General features: G+C 38.1%; 1 protein-coding gene and 1 non-coding gene across 2 annotated transcripts; both read right to left on the bottom strand.

Moving 5' to 3' along the window:
* Positions 1–11,097: 11,097 nt before the first annotated feature.
* On the bottom strand, positions 11,098–13,834 carry LOC113770487 (2-oxoglutarate-dependent dioxygenase AOP3-like). Its single transcript, XM_027314956.1, has 3 exons — positions 13,049–13,834; positions 12,612–12,933; positions 11,098–11,591 (listed from the first exon to the last, which is right to left on the bottom strand). Exons 1-3 carry the CDS (start codon positions 13,420–13,422, stop codon positions 11,352–11,354), a joined length of 936 nt encoding a protein of 311 aa, XP_027170757.1. The 5' UTR covers positions 13,423–13,834; the 3' UTR covers positions 11,098–11,351.
* A 7,391-nt stretch (positions 13,835–21,225) lies between these two features.
* Positions 21,226–21,332, bottom strand: LOC113772679. The gene has a single exon (XR_003468640.1). It is a non-coding gene; the product is annotated as a small nucleolar RNA R71 (small nucleolar RNA).
* Between the last annotated feature and the right edge of the window lie 459 nt (positions 21,333–21,791).

The following is a 21,791-nucleotide window of genomic DNA, read 5'->3' as shown; positions in this document are numbered from 1 at the left end:
ATCCCCTGGAGTAAATACACAGCAAGCGAGTATATAGTTACACCAAGTGGGCAAACGTCCTTCGAAGCGGTGGTGAAACGTAGTTAAGCAAGAACTGAACAAGAAACCTTTTATTTAAAAAAAAATTGGGAGCCGATACTTAAACCTTCTACTCACGGGGCGTTCTGTTATGTCGTTCGACGAATGGGAGCTTTGTCTTCTCACCAGAGTGCTTCTTGCTGCTTTCCCCCAACGTAGAGGATTGTAATATCTGATATGCTTAGACACGGGCTCTTGTTAACATATATAGACCAATAAAGACCTGCTATCTTTTCAAAGCACGGGCGCATTATTGTTCTTCTACTCGAGCCCTTGTTGACAGAATAGGCCTGTCGCAGAGAGAAATGCATGTTCCAACTTGTGGCTGTCGGTGTCATTCCTTTGGACAATTCTTTCACATGCCACGCCTTACCAGATATGACCACTCCCACCAGGCTGCTTTTACTTTTTGCTGAGCTGCCCCTGCTCTGCAGCACCATAGGTAGTGAAATGAGTAATACTACAGTTTATAATCGTCTGGTTTGGTAAAAGAATATGCCAAATATGATGCTAATTTTTTCTTTTACAAGCACCTCGCGTTTCTCCAATCCGCTATTCTTTCATTCACATAACCGTCCATTTAGCGAACAATCAATAACACATAACATGGTCCCACTTCCATTCTAGCTTCTTCGTCTGGATTAAAATTTCAGGCTCTTTTGTCTAATTTTAATATTGAATTAAGCATTTTAGAACGTACCATGGAAGAAAATTTCCTCGGACATTCGATAGGATTTCAAGTAAAATATGTACTAACACAGTTGATGCTTGGAGCAACATGGTTATGGAAGAAACAAAGGACAAGAAGAACTGGCCGTTTGCTGCTAAACTTCAGGAGACAGAAGATTGGTTGTATGAAGATGGGGAAGATGAAACAAAAGGTGTTTATATAGCAAAGCTTGAGGAACTCAAGAAGGTTGGCAAAGCTTTATCCGATCACTTGTTATGTCTTTCTTGGCATTGTAGTTGATGTTAGTCCGATGACATGTTTTGCCGTGCAGCAAGGTGACCCAATTGAGGAGCGTTACAAGGAATTTATGGAGAGAGGCTCTGTGATTGATCAACTTATTTATTGCATCGGTAGTTATAGACAACCAAGCCATGTCAAATGATCCTACGTTTGATCACATCGATATTTCAGAAAAGCAACTGGTGGGTAGTTATCATCATGTAAATCGGCGTCTCCCTCACAATTGTTGGGTTTTTATTTTCTAAGTCCATTCTTGTTTTTGTGCTTTTCGGTCTTAAACGAATGTGTGGAAGCAGAGGCTTGGTTGAGAGAGAAAAAGCAACTATTTTATGCGCTTCCCAAGCATGCATGCAATTGAGCCTATTTCATTAGATTCCGAAGCCCTTGTCATGCATGTATGTTCTTGATGAGATGATTTCTTTTTAGTATCTCTTTGATTTGTCACCTCCTTTCCTTTTCTGCTGTAAATGATTTCTTTCTTCAAATTTTAATTTTTGGTTGGTTAGCAATCAATACAAATGTAATCCATTGGTAGTGGGAGGCACTAATAAAATAGCTCTGCACTCATAGTTCTGCAATAAATGATATTTAACTAATTGCCTTTATAGTTATATTTAACTCATAGTTTTTGTGATTCGATCAACTGGGTGGGAAGGATTGGCCTGTTAATCTGCATTTAACTTTCCATGCAATTCTTTAATTGTTGTGTTGTAGGCTAATGAACAGGGTACGCATGTTTCGTGGTCACTGCATAGCCTATGAGTTTTTGAGAAACCTCCCCTAAATTTTTATTCCTGTTCTCCTGTCAGCTGATATCAGAAGGACAGCTGAAGCACTACACAGGTAGCAATTTTAGAGAGGTTTTGCTTGTTTTCTGGTGCACCATCAGACACTTTATCGATTTTAACATTGGGGGAGAGACCAGTATTAAATCTTCCATATCATTTGTATTCTTTTACAACTTATTATGCTTCCTTATATTGATGGTGCAGAAGCTCAATGTTGATTTGGATTTTGGCAGGTTCGATACCATTACCAAAAATGGTTGGTTCGTAATCATAAATATAATTGTACAGGTTGTCGGCTTTTTTTCCCCAATGTCTATATATTCCTGACTCTCTATCGTGACTACATCACATAAATAGATCTTTTGTAGATTCGTAAAGATTCGACACTTGAGTGCTTTAAGAAAAAAGACAAACTAATGTACATTGCCATTTTAAGTTAAAATATTTAGTGCTTTTCCAATTGAAGGTGTGGGACTTTTGGTGCAATTGTACGATATGTAGCCTTGAAATACCCTAACACGTCTATATATTCCTAACTCTCTATCGTGACTACATCACATAAATAGATCTTTTGTAGATTCGTAAAGATTCGACACTTGAGTGCTTTAAGAAAAAAGACAAACTAATGTACATTGCCATTTGAAGTTAAAATATTTAGTGCTTTTCCAATTGAAGGTGTGGGACTTTTGGTGCAATTGTACGATATGTAGCCTTGAAATACCCTAACACTTGCAACCGTACTATTGGGATTACACAAATCCTTTCCATGTCCCCTTTATAAAGACTAAGCAAAATAAAGCCACGTGACTATTTTTTTACCAATTGAACAATTCACTCAAGCACCTGCATTTTCACATAACAAGTGGCCGTTCGTCGTGCTCGAAAAACCTGTACAATTAATTGGTGGCCTTCTACTCAATGCCACCCATTCTTCATTGCTCAACAAGCTGTCCTGAGTATTAAAGCCACTCCATAAGTACACTCAATTGTAAATAAGGGATGGAATAGTCCAGTGCCACCCATTAATTCCCTAACACCTGCCGTTTGAATAACCAAATAAATACACTCAACATACACTCATTCAAGAAAGTACACTCAATTGTAAAGAACAAATGCTACATCTCAAGACACAAGTCTAGGAAGAAAAGTCCAGAACACACAATAAAGAAGCAACCGATACAGAAGCTAGGTAAAGTTCAGCCACCATTCCAGAAATTTGTCTAATTTAACAAAGCAAATACACACAAGCAGACAAAGAAAATTGACAGAAGCCGTTCTGCACAGGCTTGATGCTTCACTGTGGGGGCTTGCCATAGCGAAGCTCCTCCATAATGAGTTCAATGTAATCATAGCGCTCGGCGTCATCAAAGCGTACGAATGCACATCTTTGTCCCGCATTTCTTCTTTCGGCAAAGTACATTGTCGTTTTCAGCTTAACCGATTTTGGAAGTTGCATATTTTTCACCATGTCTTGAACTACCGGTACACTGTATTCTGCTTCCTCTTCATACCGACTTTGATTAAATTCATGCGAAGCGGTGGTGACGCGAGAGATTTTGCTAATTGCATCATCTAGTCTTTCCCTATCACTAGATGATTTTGTTGATTTAGCACCTCTAGATCCCTCACGATCTCCGGGAGTGCCAAGACTTGAGGCAGGACGCTTTCCAGATGACGCTCCAGGTACCGGAGGTATGTAGTATACGTCCTCTCCCTCCCAAGGGTACTGCTGGTAGTCAGAGGCAGCTGAACTTGAGGCTGCAGCCTTTCCTTTGCTCTTTTGTGGCTTTTGAACAACTGGCCGTCGGTGTTCGCCCTCGGGGACAGGTTGCTTTGCAGATTGTGCATAGCTGCCTGTTGCAGTTTTCCCCAATGTTGTTGGAGTATACAGATCATATAGGAAGCAACTTCCAGCCAATTTGAAATCTTTGTACTCTTTGTTCACCTAGACAATACAAAACAAAAAAGTTAGTTCTCCACCAACGGCCAAATTAATGAGAAGTGGGAGGAATGTACGTCCATGTAATATGATAGAAGCTGTCTCAAATCAATATGCTTATGTAAAAAAAAATCGTAACGATACAACACACTCTGAAACTGGAAGGTGAAAGCAGCAAACCTGGTTTGATTATTAACTGGCATCATCTATTGAATTATTTAGTGTTTTTGGTATACACTTCGGCTCAAGACTAGTCTGCATATCTATTAGTTTGGCAAGCAAGTTGGGCACAAAGACAAATAAAAAGAAAGGATAAGCAGCAGGTATTTCCATAGTCGCTTACCGCTTCCATTTGGGCCCAGTGCTCGTCGGAAGCCGTAAAGCAGTTATTCTCTTCATCCCAGCCAATCCCAGTCTCCGTTTTCGATGACAAACCACGAAGATTGGCAAACACGTTCCACTTCTTCCTAAACCTATACATTCTTGATTGGCATTGGCCTCCGGTGACTTGCATCTCAAATTGTTCCCGCAAACATGTGGCAAGCATATCATAATTCTGGTCATTTGTCTTGTGATTGTCCCATTTCTTCGTTTGCTTCCACTCAACATAGGTGGTGATGAAGTTGAAGTCCATGGTAGAAGTCCACTGCAATTTCTCGTTCATCTGCTACATATAAGAGCACAAATTTTGCCAATAAAAGTTAAAACATGGCAGGTAAATGTGACTAATTCTGCCCCAAAAATTAGTAAATAGAATAGTAGTAGTGTTAAGGGCAAAAGTGGTTTACATGCTGATTGTAGTTCTCCATACACAGTTGATAGTTATTTGAAGCGATGGATGACCTGGAAGACTCAAAGGATGTGCAGCTAGTAGGAGAGGCTACAAATTACACAATTGATTTCAGTTATACACCATGAACGAATATATGATACTTATAAAGGTTAGAGGGACTTACAATGGGAGTCAATTTTTTGTTTAGCTGCGGTCATTGGTGAATGAGCAATGCATTGAGCCAATGGAACACATAACAACTCAAATTGCAATACCTAAATCCAAAAAAGGTGCAGCAGATGTCAATTTTTTTTACTTTTACTACTGAGCCTACTTTTGAACAAAGGAAACACCAAATATCCGTGCAAGCTAAAGAACGAATACAGCGAAGGAAATTAATTTTCATAAGTCAATTTTTTCATTTTTCGTACACAGAAATGAATGAATACATTTTAACAGATGCTACACAGTCTCATTTCTAAGCAACAAAAACAGTAACTTAGTGTCTCTTCAATTTCAATTAACTGTTAAGCAATTTTAGCTTCAATGACCTGGAACAAATATCTGTGAAGAAATTGCAGTGGACATATACATTTCAATGACCGTTCCATCTGGGTACATATACATTTCCAGCTCCTATGGATCTAATATATCAATCTTTCAAGTCTCTTAATTTCTGTTAATAATCGTTCCCTGGCTGCATTATCATAAAGATGACCTCTTTGTTCACCCATGCCTATCACATCCATTTACAGGATAAATAAATATGGTACAAGATAAATAATCAGACACCCATGCTACCATAGAGTAGCGTGCAATTTATAAACTCTCTATTACACAACCAAGCAATCTTGAGCCGTTTGGAGATAAAAAACGGTGTAGCAGTATACAAAAAAATAAAAAAAAATCCGCCACAATTCTAGATAGAATTTACTATCTAGCCTCTCCATTCTGTTAGGAAAAAACTGAGCATAATAAACAGCAGGCACTCCCATTGATGTGTAACATATACCACTGCCAATCAAAATCCTAATACCACCATATGCCACTTAACAGGTAACTGTTCTAAAGCAGACATTCTAACATGGGGAACTACTACTGCAACAGCCAATGGTACTGAAATAAATTATTAGTTTTATCCACAAAATATGGGATAAGATTCTATCCAGTTGATTCAACTAATTTGTTTATCTGGCAGCCAAAACACAAAAATAAGTACGGATATGCCTTACTTCGGTTTATTTTTCTTTCCTTGTGGAAAACGAAATAATGCACTACAATGTGAAATCCGTTGATATGTAATTGTTGGTTAATTGCTTTGCATAACAATTATGAATACCAGATCTTTTGTTATGCACCAATTATTTTTGTTGCTAACTGATGAACTTCAGAGAAATCTTTCAAACTCTAGTACCAGGATCCACATTCAAACAAGTTAAACAATTCAAAAAGCATCCAGAATTTTTAAGGCATCAACAATTAACGGGTCATAAATGACCAAATTAATACAACTACACTGCATAAATAGATCCGCCACTGTTTGGATCTAAAAAAAGGTTTTTGGGTCTATAAATCATCAGAACATCAGGCCATAACAACACGTCTCCCATTGCAAATCTGGGTCGGTGCACACTGATCAGTTTCGAAGAGTAATTTCCCAGACCCGCTAAAATAAGAGGTCACCAAACGCACTCACTATAGAAAAGGAAGGCTTCTTCACCCGCGCAGAAAATAAAAGTGAAGGATTGAGGAAATACCTTGGATTTTGCTGGAATTTGTCTGCCAAAACCTTTTTTTCGTTCGCTGAATTAGCAAATCATCCACCGATGAAGGCTCAAGATTTGCATACTGATCAGTGCTTTGCCTTGAATTGAAGAAATCAACTCTTCATCCTCTACCATGCGCTTGCCGACGGCTGCGAAAGGTACTTCAGATGCGCATGCGTTCGATGGCTATGGATATTTGGTGGAGAGGGCTGGACTTCAATTCAGTGTTGTAAATGCTCAGCATGTCGGGTGGTTGATTCAGAAAGAGTAAAGCGCCCTGAAGCTTTGTGTCATTTGCACTGTGGGACAACGTGCATACACAAACGGACAAAAATAACGGGAAGTAATGTTCAGCCGTTCATCCATTTGGTAAATTGAGGTAAAGTAGTAAAAAAATGCTTACGTGGCAAGACTTGGGAAAAATATCAGGTATGAGTACATTTGCTGGATTATTTAACCTGTCCAAACATCCTAAGGCGCATTATCAGTAATTTATTCAGATTAGAGCAATCCAAACGCACTCAATGATTCTTTTGGCATTCTACTAGATTTGCTTCGTTTTGGTGGTAGCTGGAGAAAAACATTTTTGTGGGATTCGAGAAGATGATCACGGAGTTGAAAGTTGGGGGAACTTTAATTCGTCTTTGGTTCCAAAGAGTTCTGGTTTTCTTGCCCTTGCTTCCACATATTTTGTTACCTGTGGCATCAGGGGGGCTGATCTAGTTGATAGAATTCTTATAACCTAAACTAGTCTATTCTAGGGGGGAGGGGGAGGGGACTCGATGTGAGTAGAAACTCCATCGAAACTGGTCAATGAAGACCGTCACATATTGTGACAAATTTTGTGGGAGGCAAAGTTCGAACTCTTGACCTCCCGCACCACCAAGTCTAAGAAGGCTTGGGATGACCACTGGACCAAAGGCCCAGTGGCATGCAGCCTTGCTACTTGTGGTGAAGGAAAATTGGCCTTCGACACCAGCATTCTCAATGAGCCGGATCTGACCAACTTGTGTGTTCGAAAAGATCTTAAGATTTGTGGTCCAATGGTTATCCAAATCTGAGGACCTGGAAACTCCACTGACTCATTCTGAGGGAGAGTACTTAGCTCGGATCGGAGTGGGCCAACCCGTGAAAGAATTCTACCTGGTATCAGATACGGGTAGCCAAATCAACTAGCTCCAATGCCAGCCCTGCGATGCATGCTTTAACCAATCCGACCCGATCTTTGACCCATCTGGGTCTTCATCTTATAGTCCTTTATCCTGTGCATCGTAGGAGTACTTCCCTGGGCACAAACCAAAATTGCAACGCTGACCCGTGTACGTATGAAGCGCCGTAGGGAGATAACTCTAGTACTATGGGAGAATTCGCCACCGAAACAGTGTCGTTTGGAAGTTCGGGTTCGGTTGACAAAGTAGCCATTGGGTGTGGTCCAATGGTGATCCAAATCCTCCTTCGTGTGTGGTCCAATGTCCTGGGATTGCCCAAGTGTTTCGGCTTTCAGAACTGAAGGATACCACCAATGGTTTCAAGGAGTTCAATGAGCTTGGTAGGGGGAACAATGGATTTGTCCACGAAGCTGTTCTTGCTGATGAACTTCCTAAATTGTCCCTTGAATAACGTTTCTTCTTGAACTTAACGACTAAATCTAACGGAATGGTTTTGAATCTTAATTTTATACATTTCAGTGATCAAAACCAAACTTTTAATAGTTTAGTGATCAAAACTCGACGATTGCATAAATTTAGTGGCCATCCGGATAATTTGCTCTTTTAAGAATAGTAATCCTATCGCTTGTACTCTTGTTAAGTTTGTTGCATCTACACCTGGTTGAGCTACTCTCCTTTCAAAAGATTCTTTCTGGTTAGCTTGTAACAATAATGGCAAACTAGAAATGATATCTTAGTTTGCTCATATCATGTGTAAATGTGCTACATTTTTCAGACGTACTGGCTACAGATAATTTGAACAGTTAAATAGATGTTAGGTAAAAATTTTGCTACTTGTACTTTTCTTTGGCCTTGTTTGGATTGGGATTTTCTATCAGGCAATTTTTATATTTTTTATTTTTCGTAAATAAATTTTTCAATCACTTTTTTATTTCACATACATCAAATCACTATAATATGTTTTTTTTTTATATAAAAAAATCTAAAAATAGCAATCCAAACAGATATAGCTTTCAAAAGAAAATAGGTTTTAAAAGCAAGGAATTTTGGATGATGTTTAAGCAAATCATTTCAGTGCTATGTGAGAAGCGTATGGTCAGAGTCTTCTATGTTGTCTTTTAAAAGTCAAACACCTTCTGAAATGGATTTGTAGTTAGGCGCTTTGAGAGAACTTCAGAGACTCTATGACCAGCTGGTTGAAAATGCTGATGCTTGCCAGCTTGATCGATATGCGGCCTACTAGTGTGTGTATATATGTGTGTGTGTGTGTGAGATTTTGAGAGAGATTTCAAAAGTCAAAGAACACAATATTTCTTGGTGGTAGAATCAGTTGGCAGGCCCATTCGCATTTCTTCGAGAAAGAAATCGAGCAATCCCAGGCTATCAAATGACTTAAAGCGCTGTGGATGTTCATCATCAATCAACTCCTGAGGATGTGCTACCCCACTATTGAAAGAGAACAACCCCAATGACAATCTTTTTGCATTCGCGTTCGTTAAAACTCGATGAAAACAAGGTTGTATTCTGCTGTTGCTCCATGCCTGCGAAAAAAAAAAAAAAAAGCTTGATTATCTAGATTTTTGTTTTAAAAATAAGGGCGCTTTCTAGAGGACAAAAAATATCGATTAATTAAAACATATAGAGGACAAAAAGAATAACTATATCAAAATTATTTTAAAAAACAAATATAAAAGTTCTTTTTTTTTTTTTCGATTGTCATCTCTACTCCTATTCCTACTCCTACTCTATCTATGGAGAGGTTCAACTGAACCTATAGAGACCGATGGGGACAGAACCACCACCGGACTAGACGGGTACACTACGCATAGTGCACCCGTCTGGATTTGAAATAGAGCCACAAGAGTGGCATTTTTTGTGGGGGAGGCAAGGTTTGAACCCTTGCCTCCCACCCCACCAAAGCCTTAAGCGCTTGGTAGTGGCCACCAACCCAAGAGCTGCTGGTTATAAAGGTTTGAACCCTTGCCTCCCATCCCACCAAAGCCTTAAGGGTTTGGTGGTGGCCACCAGCCCAAGAGCTGCTGGTTATAAAAGTTCTTCTACTAGAGAACAATTGTCGTTACTACAATGAGGTCATTGATATACATGTTCACGTCACATGCGATCGCATACTTATTCTTGTTTTATTTTTCCTCTTTCTTGTGGTGTGCAACTGTTTTGTTTATTATAATAAGAACGGTTTTTCGCCTTGCATTTTTAATGTTTCTTCAATTTATTTAATTTTGCTCCCAACCCAAAAATATTCACCTTGTTTTAGACAATGAGCTAAAAATATTTTTCAGTTGGGGCAACCCAAAAAATCTCTCTAAGCAAATACTTCTAAATATAAGTTACTCAAATGATAGGTAAAAAATGTTGTGGGCCAAATAAAGTCAATTTGCAACTTAATAATGATGTTAGAATTGCTCCATAGTTGATTCTTTTCATTTATTTATTTTTTTCACCAAACTGGTATAACAGCCATGATGCTAAGAATTGTTTCACAATTCAGTGGGAGAACAAACTGTAATTCGAAACAGATTCAAAGCCAATTGTAAGCAATTTCTTTTCCTATTACGAGCATTTGCTCCCACCGTATGACAAGTAGACTCTTGACCCTTAAATTTACAAAGACACTTTCCGTGAGGTGAAATTTTACTTTAAACACTTTGCACGTTTAATACATGCAGGCTAATTTGGTTCAATTACTAACATTATCGATCTTTCAAGTAGTATAAATTCACATGAAACCCTTTACCATGAAATTGATGACAGGAAGTTTTTGCAACTTTGGGTTATCCATGAAATTGAACTGGACGGATTTTGCAGCGCTAGCTCGATGCATTTTTAGTGTATTGAGAAGACTACGATCTCATCTGCTCCCATCAAAAGTGTAGGATGTGGATTTATAGCATACGGCAAAAACTTGTGTAGGCCCGTAAAGAAATTGAACTAGACGGAATTTGCAGCGTAGCTCGATGCTTAGTGTATTGAGAATACGATCCCGTTTGCTCCCGTCGAGGGCGTGGAATGTGGATTTAGACTTTAGAGCATATGACTCGAGGAAATTGATGGAAATTGTTCTTTGATATTAGGAAATGACAAATAGAATAATAAGAAGTATTTTTTGACTTTAAATGTTTCTTTATGAATTAAATATTATATGAAGGACATTTTAGTCATTTGATTGGATTAAGGAAGGTCTACATAATTATTAAAATTTCAGGAGAGTTGAGCGAAATTATCCCTAAAATTTCTTCAAACCGGAGAAAAGTTAAAATGACATATTAAAGAGGTTTCAAAAGGACCTTTCAAAGAATCTTTCAATACAAAAGACAGATTCCAAGAAGATAAGGAGAACTCAATCAGACCAATGAGAAAGAAGATAAACTGTCGGCAGCCAATAAAATAAAGATAAGAGTGTGGACAACAAAAAGTTATTAGTATGTTAGCGGAGAAGAAATGCTGGACGAGGGTCCGACCTCACGTGATTAAGTTGTATTTGTCAGTTGGAGGAAGTAATTAGTCAGTTTAGATAATTTATGCTGAACTATGTCCAACTGAGATTGAAATGGGAAGAAAAAAAATATCTCATCAGATGCGTCAACCTCCAAATCATTTTGATTGAACAGTAGATTACTTGCCAAATTTTATTTATTTGTATCCCTCCAATTTCTTTCTTTTCCCTTATTTATTTCTTCTAGGTACAAAACAGATAGCACACTAAAATAAACTATTTCGTAGATTAATCCTGGAGAAAGCTACTCCCCTAACATTTTCAAGAAAAAGTGGGCACAATAGGGGAGAAGAATAAACATCGACTTAAAAGAAGAAAAAGCTTTTCATCCATAAAAATCGATGCGTCTGGTGTTTTAGACGCCACAATAGGCCTTCAGTGGATTTGGAGTATTCCAATTATCATCTGTGGTCAAGAATCGGAGATAACCAAAATTGTCGAATGGCTTATATAATAAGGGGTGTTCATCATCAACCAGCTCTGTTGGTGTCTCTACCAATTTCTTGCAATAGGCAAACTGTGCAATCGAATACCTTTCTTTTCCCTTGATAGTTACTCTATGAAATGGGGAATGCACTCTACCGTTGCTCCACACCTGCATTTCAAAAATGTATACAATCAATGTATTAATATCCACTAGACAAGTCAGCATTTACAACAAAAATACCCAAAGTTATGGCACAAATGCCATGCCAATATTCTAGATGATTAAGGTAGTAACATCTGTGAGGCCTTTTTCCTTTTCGTTTTAATTTGACCATAACACATCCAACTTGGATAATGTATGGCGAAGCCATTATTGAATCAAGTTTTCTAATTGAACCAAAGTTTTTTAACTTTGTTTTTTGCTTTTTACATAATGTTGTAGTATTTTAATAAAATATTTAAATTCTCAATTAAATGTGCACGTTACAAGGGAAATAAATTAGTGAAATTTTCTGAAATTTATAGGTGTTTGAATGGTTTTTCCTGAAGATTTATTATATGAAATTATGACTTTTCAATTACTTCAAGGTATTGTAACTTACAATTCAAATTTGGATTGAATAGGTATTGACCAAAGAATGTGAAATTATGAATTTTCAATTACAATAAGTTTTTTGTAACCTACAATATAAAATTGAATGGCCAATAATTTCAGCATTTACTTAGTATTTTATTAGGAATATAGGTTATGTTTATCTAACTTTTCTTCACCTATATATATGTGTATAGTTGAGATAGAAAAGTTTTACTACAATAGTTTATGTCTTTTGAGTCTAAATTCATTATTTTCTATATCATAGTTAGACAAGAAAATAAAAAGACATTTATAAAGGTATACTCTCCTAGTTGTGTAGTCTAAAGAGAGTGTTAGTAAGTATGATTGAAATGGTGTATCTTGGAAATGACAAGTTAGAAAACCTACTGCATTAGAGTTGATTCTTTTATAGAGGCTTATCACTTTAAAGAGAAGCAGAAATACCCGTGTCTCAACTCTCCACAAAGCGAAATGATTTGAAAAGGAAAATGGAATTTTAAAACATGGATTTTTAGAGGATTGAAATGTTGTAACTAATCAAGTTTAATATGATCCAGGCTTGCACATTTAATGACAAAAAAGAAAATATCTCACCGAGAATGCCTGTGCAGCCATGATTACTACGGAGGAAGGAGGAAAATCAATAGGAATCCAGCTTCCATTCTTCAACTGAACTTCTAAACCATCAGCTTCATTCTGTTGAATTATGGTTACGAAGTTCGGGTCAGCATGAGGAGCAACGCCGACATTCATCTCATTCTGTTCGGGTACCCTGTACCTTATGAATCTAACAGTATAAGTCACTGATCCCACATGAGATTCGTGGTACTTCTCCACACCATAGCTTTCAAACACCAATTTGCTCACCATTTTATCTAATTCTGCTACTTGATTTGCATAGCAATGAAACAGTTCACTAGTCATGGGAGGGCATATTCAAAAAAAAACAAAAAGTAAGCATTTCGGATATGAATAATGCATAGTAGCAATAAACTATAAGAAGAATTACATATTAATGGAAACAAGTTTACCAGAAATGGTTATTTTTGGAGGACCACATCTGATTTGAGAACTTCTCGACTGCTTCAAGATTTGTTGCATCTTCAATGCTCATGCTTTCGTAGACGTGCACGTTGGGTCTTGGCCGAGCATAACCAAAGAGGGGAGTTTGAGAAGTGTTTCGGACTTTAATCTCCAACGGGAGGTTAAACAAATCTTGCAGCTCAGAGAATATGGAATCACTAACCTCTGAAGGATACTTATCATGAACAGCTATGAAACATCCATACTCTTCAAATGCCCGTGTGACAATGCTTCGCGCTTCAGTCCAAGAATCTTTTCCGGATCTTAGGATTTCCTCCGTTAAATTTATGACCGGAAGCCTGATATTTGAAGCGCATTCCATGGTTTTAGGCAGCCTCTTTCCTTATACGCACTTCCCGTAGCTCAATTTAGCCTGATCAATTAACAATAAGGGATAGCCAATGCTGGTATTTGAAGAGCCAAGAGGTTAAACAATTCAGAATAATATGGCAAACTAGCTAACATCTATACAGCAGACGGCACTTTAAAAGAACCAGAAGCCACGAAAGGTAGCTTGAACGTAATGTCCACTGAGTCATTCCAATCACTTCTAAAAACAGTACCTAAATTACTAGAAATATGCCAATTGTAAAGCCACGAAAGGTAGCTTGTCAATTTTCAGTGTTGTCAATTTAGTGATTGATACTAAGAAAATGGGGAGTGTGAAAGGATTGGATTAGATTTCGTCCAAATGCACATTCTAAACAAGCAAGTAAACATTGCAGTAGGTGAAGATAAGTCTTCAAGCTTTCTATTATTCAAGCTTTGTATCATAGTTTATGTTGATTTGTCAAAGCCGCAAGCTTTGACTTTGTGGCATAATTTGTCATTTCCTTTCGTCCCACATCGACGAAGCCAAGAGAAAGACCCCTCGTTATCACCTATAAATAAGGGGGCTTAGTGGTGAAGATAATTGTACCACTCAAGAGAGTTATATGGGCTATTAGCTTCTTGAGTCATCTAGCCCATTCAGTCAAATATTTTAGGCTCTCTTGTTTTGAGTTTAGAAATATTTTCTAAACTCTTTTGTAAGTGCCTATTGGCCTAGGAACCACTTTCCTACGGCTTTTGAATTTCTTCTTCATAGTAGAAATATTGCTCCTCCCTCGCCCGTGGACGTAGGTCAATTTGACCGAACCACGTAAATCTTCTGTGTCTTTTATTTGCTTTGTTATCCGTCTTTATATGGTCGGTTTTACCGCCTAATTATTATATGGCTGGTATCTACCGCCTATCTATTATATGGTCGGTTATACCGCCTACTTTGTCCTAACTTGGATTTGTCTATTTCCTGGGTCGGTCCTAACAAACTGGTATCAGAGCTGGTTATTATATTTTGCAAGACAGGTTCATCTGGTGGGGCCCGTCCATCCTGTGGGGCCCACTCATCCTGGTGGGATCCGTCCATTCTGTGGGGCCCACTCATCCTGTGGTGTCCGTTTATCCGTGGGGCCCGCTCACCTTGTGGGGTCCTTTTATCCCGTGGGGCCCGCTTATCTCGTGGGGCCCGCTCACGAGACTTGCATATTTGTTTGGCCAGTTTTTTGAGACAAATTTCAGGTTACTAGATTTTGTGGCAACAATGACGATAACAAAGACGGTTGTCGAGAAATTCGACAAGAATGTCAACTTCGGAATGTGGCAGCTCAAGATGGAGGCCATTCTTGTTCAAGACGGAGTTGATCTAGCGATTCACGGAATCGAGAACAAACCAGAAGATGTAAAGGATGCGGATTTCGCCGATATGGATAAGAAGGCCAGATCCAGCATAATCTTAAATCTCTCCGATGAGGTATTGCGTGAGGTAGCAACGGAGACTTCGGCCAAGGCTATGTGGGATAAATTGAAAGCCTTGTATATGAAGAAGACAGTCGAGAATCGGCTATATTTGAAGCAGAGTTTGTACATGCTTCGGATGTCTGAAGGTACATCTATACTCTCCCATCTTGATAAATTTGATTCCATTATTATGGATTTGGGGAATATAGATTCGAAAATTGATGATGAAGATCAAGCCCTATTACTTTTGTGTTCCCTTCCCCAGTCTTTTAAGTATTTTCGCGATACTATGATTTATGGAAAGGAAACAATTTCGTATCGGGAAATTAAATCTGCATTAAAATCTAAAGAGCAGATAGATAGGGACATTACTGGGGAAACTAGTGGGAGTCAAGCCGATGGCTTGTTTGTTCGGGGTAGATCTGAAAAGACAAACACAGAAAATAGAAGTAGATCCAAGTCCAGACATAAAAATGTGGTGTGCAATTATTGTAAAAAGAAGGGCCATGTTATCTCTGATTGCTTTAAATTGAAAAATAAAGAAAAGCAAAAAGGGAAATTTGTTGAGAAAAATACTGAATCCGCTGAAGCTAGTATAGCAGCTGATGAGAATGATGGAACCATTTTCTGTGCAACGGAAAATATTTTTAGATCTAACAATGAGTGGATTTTAGATTCGGGTTGTTCATATCATATGTGTCCCAATAGGGACTGGTTTTCAACATATGAATCAACTGAAGGTGGAGTTGTCTTAATGGGCAACAACGCTGTTTGTAAAGTTGTTGGCAAAGGCACAATCCGGATTAAAATGTACGATGGTATTGTGAGGACGCTCACAGATGTTAGATATGTTCCAGATTTGAAGAAAAATCTCATCTCTTTGGGCACTCTTGAGTCTATTGGGTGCAGGTATTCAGGTGGAGATGGAGTTCTCAAAATCAGTCGAGAAGCTCTTGTTGTTATGAAGGCACACAGATCTGGTACTTTATATATTTTGCAGGGATCTACTGTTACAGGTGCTGCTGCTGTTTCTACATCAACTTTATCTGATTCTGATTTTACCAAATTATGGCACATGAGATTGGGGCACATGAGCGAGAAGGGCTTATCTATTTTATGCAAACGAGGTCTTCTTGGTAGTCAAAGTATTGGAAAGATGGGACTCTGTGAACATTGCATTTTTGGAAAGCAGAAGAGAGTTAGCTTCCAGTTGCCGGTAGTTCACAGGACAAAAGGAACTTTGGACTACATTCATTCAGACCTCTGGGGGCCTTCTCGTGCTCATTCTAAAGGTGGTGCCAGGTACATGTTGACTTTCATTGATGATTATTCAAGGAAAGTTTAGGTCTATTTTCTTAAGCATAAAAATGATGTTTTCCTAACTTTCAAGCAATGGAAAGTTTTGATTGAGAAACAAACAGGAAAGCATATTAAGCGGTTGAGAACAGATAATGGCATGGAATTTTGTGGAGGTGAATTTAATGAATTCTGCAAGAATGAAGGAATTGTTCGGCATCACACTGTCAGGATGACGCCTCAACAAAATGGTGTGGCCGAACGTATGAACAGAACTCTTTTGGAGAGAGCAAGGTGTATGATCTCTAATGCAGGGTTGACAAACGACTTTTGGGCAGAGGCGATCAATATGGCCTGTTATATTGTCAACCGTTCTCCTTCTGCATCTCTTGATTTCAAAACTCCTGAGAAAGTTTGGTCTGGTACTCCTGCTGATTACTCTAATTTAAAAGTTTTTGGGTGTCCAACATACATGCACGTGAATGATGGAAAATTGGAGCCTAGGGCTAAAAGGTGCATTTTTCTTGGATATGCTTCTGGAGTGAAAGGATACAGATTATGGTGTCCTGATCCCAAATCCCCAAAATTTGTAATCAGTAGAGATATTACTTTTGATGAATTGTCTATGTTATCTTCTAAGAAGGAGTCTTCTAGTCCTTGTACTACTGATAGTACACAGAAGCAGGTGGAGCTTGATATTGGCAGTTCTGGTCCTTCTCAGACCAAATCTTCTATTCAACAAATGCCAGTAGATACACTTGAATCTACTGTTGAAGATAGTTCAGAAGAAGAAGAGTATTCCATAGCCAGAGATAGAGCAAGGAGAGACATTCGACCACCACAAAGATATGCAAATTTAGTTGCATATGCTTTGTCTGTTGCAGAAGAAACTGATGCAGTTGGTGAGCCTTCCACCTATTCAGAAGCAGTTTCTTGTGATGACTCTGCAAAGTGGTTGATTGCGATGAATGAAGAAATTGAATCTCTTCATCAGAATGAAACTTGGGTTCTTGTAAAGCCGCCGTCAGCTAAGAAAATTGTTGGATGCAAATGGGTCTTCAAGAAAAAGGAAGGTATTCCAGGGGTTGAAGATGCAAGATATAAAGCACGATTGGTTGCAAAGGGCTATAGTCAGGTACAAGGTTTTGATTTTAATGACGTGTTTTCACCTGTTGTTAAACATAGCTCTATTCGTGTTTTGCTTGCTTTAGTAGCCATGTATGATTTGGAGTTAGAGCAGCTTGATGTTAAGACAGCTTTCTTGCATGGTGAACTTGAAGAACAAATTTATATGAAACAACCCCAGGGTTTTGAAATTGAAGGTAAGGAATACCATGTTTGCTTATTGAAGAAATCCTTATATGGATTGAAGCAATCTCCAAGACAATGGTATAAAAGGTTTGATTCCTTTATGTTGGGTCATGATTATTTGAGGAGCATGTATGATAGTTGTGTTTACTTCCGGAAGTTAAATGATGGTTCTTTCATTTATTTGCTGCTTTATGTTGATGACATGCTCATTGCTGCCAAGAATTTGTCAGAAATTCACACTTTGAAACTGCAGTTAAATAGTGAATTTGAAATGAAAGATTTGGGAGCAGCTAAGAAAATTCTTGGCATGGATATCAAGCGAGATCGAGGAGTAGGGAAATTGTTCTTGACCCAGAAAAATTACCTTGAGAAAATTTTGGAGCGTTTTGGCATGAAAGATGCTAAACCAGTATCTACTCCTCTTGCTAGCCATTTTCGGCTATCTGCTGCTCAATCACCAAAATCAGATGAAGAGGAAGATTATATGGCACGGGTTCCTTATTCCAGTACAGTCGGCAGTGTTATGTATGCAATGGTTTGTACTCGTCCAGATATTGCACAAGCAGTCAGTGTTGTTAGCAGATATATGTCTTGCCCTGGTAAAACACATTGGCAAGCTGTGAAGTGGATTCTCAGATACTTGCGAGGTACTTCAAATGCATGTTTGGAGTTTGGAAGAAATAATAACACTTTGGTTGGTTTTGTAGACTCAGACTACGCTGGGGATCTTGACAGGAGAAGATCACTTTCAGGCTATGTATTTTGCATTGGCGGTTGTGCTGTTAGTTGGAAAGCTACTCTACAACCTGTCGTAGCTTTGTCTACTACTGAAGCAGAATATATGGCTGTGACCGAGGCAATCAAAGAAGCCTTGTGGTTGAAGAGTTTATTTAACGAGCTAAGTCTATATCAAGGTGTTACTGATATTCACTGTGATAGTCAAAGTGCCATACACTTGACTAAAGATCAGATGTATCATGAGAGGACGAAACATATTGATGTGAAGTATCATTTCATTCGGGACATCATTGCTGAAGGAAAGGTCCTTATTCAGAAAATCAATACCAAGGACAATCCAGCTGACATGTTTACGAAACCTCTTCCAGTTTACAAATTCAAGCAGTGCTTGGATTTGATTGGTGTTCATTGTTGGTGATTTACGCCCATTGGGGCTTATGTGGAGAAGGTGGAGCAATTTTATTATTGTCGATGGTGGAACTAAAATTATGCCAAGGTGGAGATTTGTTGATTTGTCAAAGCCGCAAGCTTTGACTTTGTGGCATAATTTGTCATTTCCTTTCGTCCCACATCGACGAAGCCAAGAGAAAGACCCCTCGTTATCACCTATAAATGAGGGGGCTTAGTGGTGAAGATAATTGTACCACTCAAGAGAGTTATATGGGCTATTAGCTTCTTGAGTCATCTAGCCCATTCAGTCAAATATTTTAGGCTCTCTTGTTTTGAGTTTAGAAATATTTTCTAAACTCTTTTGTAAGTGCCTATTGGCCTAGGAACCACTTTCCTACGGCTTTTGTATTTCTTCTTCATAGTAGAAATATTGCTCCTCCCTCGCCCGTGGACGTAGGTCAATTTGACCGAACCACGTAAATCTTCTGTGTCTTTTATTTGCTTTGTTATCCGTCTTTATATGGTCGGTTTTACCGCCTAATTATTATATGGCTGGTATCTACCGCCTATCTATTATATGGTCGGTTATACCGCCTACTTTGTCCTAACTTGGATTTGTCTATTTCCTGGGTCGGTCCTAACAGTTTATGAAAAAGATTTGTCAAGTTGTAACCTAATTATTTGTCTTAGTGCTCCGTAATTTTTTTTATTCCAATGGTGTCCCTCACCAGATTACATACACGACGTGATCTCTCCGACTTATAAGATTCCACTCAAATAATATTAAAAAATGATAATATTAATCTTTATTATCAGGTCAATTTCGATGCATGGGACACTCTCTCAATTATCTTATCTCCATAGATTTTTTTAATAATCTACAGTGGTTTAGGGCGGCCATTGGTTTGGCGGCACTTTTAATATATGTTATAATTGTTGTGACGCTTTTGTATGGATGTATCATTTTTATGTGGTTAATTAAAATAAAAAAAGGCATTACAAATTGACAAATTTTTATACGCGCCCGTACTTCACTGCTGATTCATATTGAGACCACATCATTTTCAGTTTATCAACTTCAATACTCCAAAATACATTCGAATGGTTAGAACTCTATAACTCAAAACATCCAAGCCAAAGAAATTATTCCCCCATATTTACAGCACTTTTTTGGTGCCACGTTTACACTATTTTCTGGTAGTGTTCACTAGTACGAACTGAGAAAATGGAAGTCCTCAGTTCAGACATAATAAAAGGCATAGAGGCAAGATTTTTTCTTAGTTCCGGGGGCTTGGGGATAATAGAGACAAAGTTTTTGGGCACCGGCATATTTTTTTTTGAACCACGGGCATAAATTACCCAAAAGAATAACTAGTCATTAGTTTGATTTATTCGAATTTGCAGTGAACTAGACCTCCCTCTAGTTAAACAATCAAAGGTTAACTTGTCATCCCTTGCTCAAGGACCTCCCTCTCATCCCTTACTCGTTGATTGGGTACATAATTACTATTAAATTTATGTATATTTTTCTTTGATTTTGGCCAAATTATTGTAATAATTGATGGATTATACTTATATTTGACAATTAGTGCTAATTTCAGGAATATGGCAAGACAAGAGTCAAAAAACGGATTAATGACGATTCTTAGCTTTTTTTCATGTAGTCGTGCCTAAAGCTAGCCTGCAAGTCCGGAGAAGTTGGGATTTACGCATGGTAGTTTCCCAATTCAAGTTGAAAACCTAAAAAGGCATATTTCCAAATTGTATTGGAAAACGATTTGATTTATCTTTTATCAATTTAGGGAATATTTCTTTCATAGGAAATTAGAAGTACTAGTAGTAGTAGTAGTACTTATTTGGAAAAGTAGTAACGTGAGGAGAAGGGACTTTGCTTTTCTTGACTTTAAAAGTTCGTCCGTGGTCCCAAGAGAGGGGATACTACTAGTCTTAGCAGCAAGCAAGAACAACGGAGCGCTTTGCTTTTCGTATTTTCTTTAGTTTTTTTCTTTTGTCAGGCGCGTATGCGATTTCCTTCAATGAAATTGTGCGGATTGCCTCCCAACGATGAGTGGCTAATTTCTTATTCTAGTCAAGGGTTAACCAAGAATTTTGTTCTCTACTACTATCAGATCTAATTATTTTATCTGTTTCTTTTATTCGTTAGTATTCGCATGTTTTCTGATTTAATTTCGCATACTTGTTTTGTTATTTGAATATCAAGGGTTTGATATTTAATTCAACCTAACAATCTAGTATTAGTTAAATCCGTAATTGTTTAATTCTCTTAAATTAGTGGCGACTAGCGTGATTGGTTTCATATTAGGGAAATATATGATCTAATTTAAATAAACCCTGGTAGTGTGTTTATTGATTAGAATAGGGCTTTTCTAGTTTTTAATGCAATCAAGAAATTAAATTCTATGGGCATATTTAGAGTTGTTTCTTTGTTAGTGGAGTTTCAAAAGATGACTTACGAATAAGGTGCTTCTCTTATTTTTTCAACGATCGTGCAAAGTCTTGGTTACTTCATCTCCTTGAAGGATCTTTGAGGACATGGGAAGATGTTAATAACATCTTTATGACCAAGTACTGCTCTTCTTAGAAGACCATCGATTTAAGGAACAAGATTTGCATATTTTCTCAGATGGAAGGAGAGCTAATACATGAAGCATGGGAGCGTTGTAAGCTACTACTTTCTCAATGTCCTCACCACCACTATTCATTGGCGTTGCAAGTGTAATTTTTCTATGATGGGTTGACCTTAATAACCCTGAATATGGTGGATATTGCAGCAGGAAGGTATATTGGTGACAAAACCTTGGAGGAATTTGTTAGTCTCTATGAATTGTTAACTAGCAATTCTTAACAAAAACCAATTCGGGATAAGAGAGTAGGAGTGCATGAAGTGAATGTGCCATGGGATTTGGGCAGGTAGTTGAATTGAGTCATCAAATGCAATAACTCTTAAAACGGGTAGCTCAATCTCAAGAATCATGTGCTTAATCTCACATGTATAGGTATTCTGGTGCTAGTTACTATAATAGAGATCCTCTCTCCATGGTAGAAGATGTTAATTTCATGGGGGGCAGAAGTTGCAGCCAAGGAATGATCCTTTTTCCACCACATATATGAAGGATGGAAAAACCATCCTAACTTTTCATGAAAGGATCTATGGAT

This window comes from Coffea eugenioides, chromosome 5, assembly GCF_003713205.1.
Source record: "Coffea eugenioides isolate CCC68of chromosome 5, Ceug_1.0, whole genome shotgun sequence".
NCBI classification, from domain to species: Eukaryota; Viridiplantae; Streptophyta; class Magnoliopsida; order Gentianales; family Rubiaceae; genus Coffea; species Coffea eugenioides.
The sequence above is the reverse complement of the archived record's forward strand: the minus strand, read 5'-3'. Positions and strand labels throughout refer to the sequence as shown.

What these genes read in the sequence shown, in the direction of transcription:
- LOC113770487 (XM_027314956.1), bottom strand. Translation starts at nt 13,422, where the DNA reads ATGGAATGCGCTTCAAATATCAGGCTTCCGGTCATAAATTTAACGGAG. An exon ending in TCCAAAAATAACCATTTCTG is followed by an intron (nt 12,934 to 13,048) that starts GTAAACTTGTTT and finishes TCCCATGACTAG; the next exon opens with TGAACTGTTTCATTGCTATG. An exon ending in TGGCTGCACAGGCATTCTCG is followed by an intron (nt 11,592 to 12,611) that starts GTGAGATATTTT and finishes TTTGAAATGCAG; the next exon opens with GTGTGGAGCAACGGTAGAGT.